The sequence below is a fragment of the Pseudozyma hubeiensis genome (genome assembly GCF_000403515.1).
Source record: "Pseudozyma hubeiensis SY62 DNA, scaffold: PHS58, whole genome shotgun sequence".
NCBI lineage: Eukaryota > Fungi > Basidiomycota > Ustilaginomycetes > Ustilaginales > Ustilaginaceae > Pseudozyma > Pseudozyma hubeiensis.
The window spans coordinates 245,039-251,142 of NW_012133840.1; the positions used below are offsets into that span (position 1 = coordinate 245,039).

At 56.1% G+C, this 6,104-nt stretch overlaps 4 protein-coding genes across 4 annotated transcripts in view; 2 read left to right on the top strand and 2 right to left on the bottom strand.

Annotated features, from left to right (window-relative positions):
• Window positions 1-343: 343 nt before the first annotated feature.
• Window positions 344-1,668, top strand: PHSY_006202 (likely 26S proteasome regulatory particle subunit Rpn10p; the record flags this gene model as incomplete). Its single annotated transcript, XM_012336805.1, has 3 exons — window positions 344-825; window positions 919-1,090; window positions 1,207-1,668. 3 exons carry the CDS (start codon window positions 344-346, stop codon window positions 1,666-1,668), a joined length of 1,116 nt encoding a protein of 371 aa, XP_012192195.1.
• Window positions 1,669-1,829: 161 nt separating this feature from the next.
• PHSY_006203 (hypothetical protein) lies at window positions 1,830-2,427 on the bottom strand (the record flags this gene model as incomplete). The annotated part of the gene is made up of 2 exons (XM_012336806.1): window positions 1,830-2,106; window positions 2,207-2,427. 2 exons carry the CDS (start codon window positions 2,425-2,427, stop codon window positions 1,830-1,832), a joined length of 498 nt encoding a protein of 165 aa, XP_012192196.1.
• Window positions 2,428-3,257: 830 nt separating this feature from the next.
• PHSY_006204 (RNA binding protein) lies at window positions 3,258-5,395 on the top strand (the record flags this gene model as incomplete). The annotated part of the gene is made up of 3 exons (XM_012336807.1): window positions 3,258-3,955; window positions 4,067-4,226; window positions 4,322-5,395. 3 exons carry the CDS (start codon window positions 3,258-3,260, stop codon window positions 5,393-5,395), a joined length of 1,932 nt encoding a protein of 643 aa, XP_012192197.1.
• A 414-nt stretch (window positions 5,396-5,809) lies between these two features.
• PHSY_006205 (hypothetical protein) overlaps window positions 5,810-6,104 on the bottom strand; it is a gene marked incomplete at both ends in the record, with an annotated part of 3,196 nt that continues 2,901 nt past the window's right edge. Inside the window, one exon of the mRNA XM_012336808.1 lies at window positions 5,810-6,031. Coding sequence (XP_012192198.1) covers window positions 5,810-6,031 — 222 coding nt within the window. The remainder of the gene's footprint in view (window positions 6,032-6,104) is intronic.

The following is a 6,104-nucleotide window of genomic DNA, read 5'->3' on the forward strand; positions in this document are numbered from 1 at the left end:
AGTTACCCACAGCTGTCTGTAAGTTTAGCGCGTCTCTGCTCCACTTGCGACACGCAAGCGCATGGACTTCAATTCGTGAACGTCTTTGATGCCTTACCATCTTCTTCGCCATCTCAACTCATATAGCCGCTCGAACCAACACGAGCATCGCCTACGCATCGCATCTTCTTTCAGTCGTACACCTGCTCAGCGGCTCGCAATCTCGGTCGGCCACATCGCTTGTTCGAACTCAGACCACGCGGCGAGTTAGAACATCAACAAGCTTCTCTGTCTCCCATACCTACACGTCGGCTGGCTTCCGTAAAGCCACATCATTTCTGCCACGATGGTCCTCGAAGCGACCATGCTGGTGCTCGACAACTCCGAATGGATGCGCAACGGAGACTACACACCGACGCGGTGGGAAGCGCAGGCGGACGCCGTCAGCATGATCTTTGATGCCAAGACCAACTCGAATCCAGAGAGCGAGGTGGGTCTCATGACCATGGCGGGCAAGAGTCCCGAAGTGCTCGTCACACTCACACAGGACATCGGCAAGGTTCTTGCGGCATTACACCGAAGCAAGATCGTCGGTAATGCCGACCTGGCTACGGGTATCAATGTCGCCTCGCTCGCACTCAAGCACCGACAGAACAAGAACCAGAGGCAGAGGGTCGTCGTGTTCGTAGGATCGCCTATAGAGCAGACCGAAGATGATCTGGTTAAGCTCGGAAAGAAGCTGAAAAAGAACAACATTGCTGTGGACATTGTCAGCTTTGGTGAAGATGTCGAGAACGAGGAGAAGCTCTCCAAGTTTATCGAGGCAGTCAACAGCGGTGAAAACAGGTAAGTTGGCTCATCGTTGCGCCATCTTTCGCTATGACGTTCTAGATATTGACCAAGAAGCCTCTCATTCCGACCACTTCTGCAACATCACAGCCACCTCTTGAGCGTCCCGGCAGGCCCTCAGCTTCTGTCCGACATCATTCTCTCTTCTCCAGTGCTACAGGAAGAGGGTGGTGACTCAGGTGCCGGCCCGTCCGGCAGCGGCGGTGGAGGTAACAACTTTGAGTTCGGCGTCGATCCGAGCATGGATCCCGAATTGGCCATGGTGAGTGTTTCAGATCATTTGCGCATGCCGTGCGCTCGTCCTTGTGCTCGTGAGAGTGTCGCACTGATTGCTGACATCATATGCGACACTTTTTTACCCATCCCTTTGCTCCGCAGGCTCTCCGACTCTCGCTCGAGGAAGAACAGGCCCGACAGAGAGCTGCCGAAGGCGCTTCGGGCTCACAGGCTCCGTCGCTCCCCACGGTCTCGGAAGGAGCCGAGGGTGCCACAGCGGCAGCCTCAGCGGGAGCATCCGGAGCTCCGGCTGGCTTGGCCGGCAGCGGCTCCATGGTGCCGAGAGGCGCCGAATCCATCACGGGCGAAGGACACAATGCCGACGACGAGTCCGAAGAGGCCATGTTGCAGAAAGCCATCGCTCTGTCGCAGGCCGGTGAGGGCTCAAAGACAAACGACGAGGACGTGGATATGGCGTCGGCAGAGCCATCGGCAGGAAGACGGGCGGTTGTAGCCGGGCAAGTCGAAGGCGAAGAAGACGAAGAGATGGACGAGGACGAGGCGATCGCGAGGGCCATCCAGATGAGCCTCCAGGAGGGCGACGGCGAAAGCGAAAGCAAGTAGATAGCGCACAAATTCGAGATTCTCCTTGACAGCCGCATCGACAGCTAGCCACTGGCTCGCCCTGCCGCTCAACGCCCTCTTGATCTTCTAGGGCAGACGTCCGACACTGGCGCTGCAGATGTTGAGTCTTGTGTGTGCTGCGCATGATGATGCTCAGATGCCTACACGTTGTCCAAGGGTCGGTCGATCCGGACTGTTGCTTCGAAGGCGTCCAACGACTCACGGGCGCTGGTTCGGTGTCGGCTGGTTGCTCTGCGCCTCTTGCCGACTCCGACACCGTAGATTGACGCTCGTGGCAGTCGAGCACTCGACGAGTCGAGAACGCGCGAAAGCCAGTGATGAGACTGAAATACACGAACGCACACGCCTTGCGGCTGCGCACGAGATAGCTCAAGAAGGAGTATGCAGCCCATGCCGCTTGTGGCTGACGCGAAGCGGCTGTAGACATGCTACGAGGTCAACGGGTGATCCGTTCGGTCCCCGACTTTCGCGTTGTACACTTGGCAACAATGTTCTTCTTGGCCCGATCCTACAGTACCGGACGCCAACGGGCCTCTCCGTCATGGAAGAACGAAGAAAAGCGTAGCCAGTGTCCTTCAGTCTGCAGCGTGCACGGGCGTGAGAAAATGGTAGAAGGTTGCCTGTACTGCAATGTGGGCTCATGCGCTTTTCGGTCTCGTTCCGACGACGATTGCTGAGAAAGCTTGTGTCCGACACCAATAAGCTCCGTGGGAAAGTTAGTCTCTTGCTTGTGGCCATGGCGATGCGGAAAGTTCTCTCTGACTCTTGCTTTGCTGTGGTATCGGCCTAGCCGTACGTCTCAAGGGCAGCGTCTCGTTTCCGACGCTGCTGATGCCTATGCTCCGCTCCTGCCCCGAGCGTCTAGATCTTCTGTTCCTCCCTGTTCTTCTCCTTCCGTCCGTCACATCACAAATCTTAACTTAGGTCTCCACAGCAACATGCACGCTCAAGCGGCTAGCAAAGCTTGATGGCGACGTTGGAGAGTATGCGCCTCATGCAGAGAGCCAAACGGTGGGTCGAGCCTCGAAAGGCGTCTCTTTTGCTGTGCAATTGGCGACTCTTGTTCATCAGTGAGACTTCGCAGCAGAGTCCCACCCAGTCGAGCTAAGTTTCATTTAAAGGAAGCGTCCTTCGAAGAGCCCTCCATTCTGCATCCTTTCTCTTCTCCTCTCCCTCTTTTTCCACAAGCTTGTCTTCAGGGATCACGGATGGAGTTTCAGCCTCTTAGCTTCATATCGTAGCTCAGCCGCACAGACTCGTCCTGCTGGCCTTCGCCCTCCCAGACGCTTCATTTCGAAAACGAAGCCAGATTGCTCAGCCCGGCTTGCTTCCTCAATCTTTTGCCCTTCCGTCCGGTGGGGGCCCCACCAGGCTTTCTGCTTGCACGATCACATTTCAGGCGACCACCTTTCCGACGTTCCACCATGACCTCAAAGAGCCAGGGCACGCGACACTCTCTTCCTCCTAAAGTAAGTCGATCACTCATAATGCAATGGACCTGCTAGAGTTCTAATCGGTTGTTGACGAGCATGTTTCCAACCCTCTTCTGACGAGCTGTTCCTCAGCCAATGTTCGCGGCTCCATCGATGACGGCTGATGACGCGAATCGAGATCACACCTCTCTCACCGAGAACTGCGTACTCAATACACGTGACCGTCAGATGGAGTGGACTTACGCACAACCCGGTTATCCTCAGTGGAATGGCCAAGTCTGGTCCACCACACCTCCATTCCCTACACCAGCGCTCACCGACAGGTCTCTGTCATCGTCATCACTGTACGGAGAGCGATCGCCCAGCCTCGGCTCATCGGGGGCGGGGGGCTTTTCCCGCAGGACTTTTGACGTACCGTGCATGACCAGCATTTCTTCGCCTGGAAAGAATCTCGATGACGCCCGCACAATGCCGTCCATCAGCCACGGAGACCGTGCTGACGTAGCACAATCGCTTCAGAACGCCATACCCTGTCCGTCCAGCCAGCACGACTGCTCTGTGGCCTCGCTTTCGTCTACCTTCAACGGGCTCTCCATGTACGATCAACAAGGAGCAGACTCGGCTCGACCTGCGGACATTGAGTCGCTTCGCATGGCGACGTCTTTCATAGACGCTAGACAGCCAACACCTCTGCTCATTCCGATGCAGCCTACCGGGGCAGGAGTTCCGCTCACCTCTGTGGTGGAGACGCTGTCCTCCAAAGGATCGAAAGCAGCTGCCGAGGACCCGGAGACCGTCGCTGCTGCTTTCAAGCTGAGTCAGTGGGGGATTGGGTGAGTCACGACATTGCTGCGCAGAACATCGATCAGCGTCGTTGAAATTAATCTCACTGACATCCGGCGCCTTGCTTTTCGTTGTTCCCCTCCCGTTCCGGAATGCTATAGTATCGGTCCAGGCATCAACCCTAAAGTCGCATCCAGTCGCAATGGCAGCCACTGCCGGGGCAGGAGCACTGCCAGCGAGCCCCCGATCGTAAACACGGGCAATTCCGGTCCCATGTGTGTCCAGCCGGGTGACTGGATATGCACCAGCTGTGGCTTTGTTGTAAGTTCCAGACTCAAACTCGGCTACAATCTCTCTTCTTGCATGCTGATTCTGATGTGTTCCTCTTCATTGCTGTTTCGTCGGAATCATATCAGAACTGGAGGCGACGCGATGTTTGCATGCGTTGCTTCCCTTACGCCGATGGCAATGAAATCGGTCGTGGCATTCAAGGCGGAGAGCTGCTGGCGAAGAGGCTGGCTGCTGGCTTGGACACAGACACCGAAGAGTACAGGAGGTCTGTACAAGCGCTCTGTCCGGACAAAACGAAGCACAGCCTCGAGACAGGCACGCAGCGACCCATCGTTCACGAGCTGCCTCGAAACCCTCTGCGAGCATATGGCAACGAGAACTCTTTCAATGAAGGTCACACAGTTGTCGCTCCAACCCACGATCACGACGTGCAGCCTTCCAACATGCTTGGAATTCATCCTGGCCCGATCCTGCAGCAGCAATGGCGACAGTCTTCGGAACGTGCCATGGCTACGCTACCTGACCAGCTTCCAGGATACGGCGGCTACCAGAAGCCCGAAGTGTACCAACATCCTAATCACTATGGCCCGACAACGTCGCAGGCGCCACAGCAGACGCAATTCTGTGGCGATCCCAGTCAGGTCTTGAGCCCTTACAAAGCATACTCTCCACAGATGGACTGGCCGCATCGGCCCTTGCCTTCCGACGGCAGCGGTGTCGCACGTCCTTTTCTGCCGCGTGCTGACGTGTCGATCGAAGAGAGCTTCTTCCCATACATGGCTCAGACGAGCCCACCCGAAGTGTCACAGCAGGAAGATCTCCGTCAAGACACGACTTTGAAAGGCGTACGCAGCCCTTGCCGCTCTCTTGCGACTGTGTGGTCGCACATCGACCACACTCCTCAATCGTCCCTTGAGCTGCCAAGGGACATCTGGGCCCCGGCGCCTAAACGACCGATGCAGATTCGTGTCGATCCTGAAGACGTCTCACGCGAGAAACGCACAAAGCCACAGCCTATCGGCACTCGAGCTGCCGGCAGCTGCGTCAGTGGCAATGGTGCTAGCAACCAGGCTTCTGGCAGCTCTTCAATGACTGGTGGAAAGACTCAAGAACGTACTTCGGAACCCGCTGAAAGAAAGGAAGATGACGGCAGCGACAAGAACAACAACAGCAACAACAACAACATTAACGTCAAGTAAATACAATGCCGTCGTCGTCGCATATTGGATCTCGGACTCTATCACCACTTCTCCCTCGGTTCGCCTCTCTGCTTCTACTTATTCCGGGCTCGAATTTCGGCACTGCTTCTGCCCCTGATGCAGCTGCGATTGAAGCCGAGCATGAAATCTGACCCGGTACATATTTGTTTCGCAACGACTCGATTGGTTCGCAATGGCAAGCAATGGTGAGCAGGCTTGTGGTGCTCGAAGATGGGCGCGCTTTTGCTCTTGTGATTGTACAGATCTGTGTCAGCTTACGAGCAGAAGGTGAAGTTGAACGAGCTCGACACACGGAATTGAGGTGTTGCGCAAGTTTTCGGTTCTAAGAATGTGCCCGACGAGCGTCAGAGACTATATTGAGATACGGTGATGATACAAATACACGTAAGGGCTCTAGTTGACCACGAGCTCGACCTCGCCTCCCCTCTCTCTCGCGCTCTCGAAGGCCATCGCTACGTCGTCGTCGTCGCTCACGAGCACGGCGTCTCCATCCTCGTCGATGTACCTGATGCGCAGTACGTGCTCTACGGATTTTCCGGAGCAGAGACGGATCTTCTTGGTGACTTTCTCGAGCAGCGTGGAGAAGGAGGTACTGGAGAGGACTACGACGACGTACTTGTCCGAGTCGAAGGCGATGTTGAGTTTGATGGCGGAGGAGGTGGTGGGAGTGGTGGGGGTGGTGGGTTGG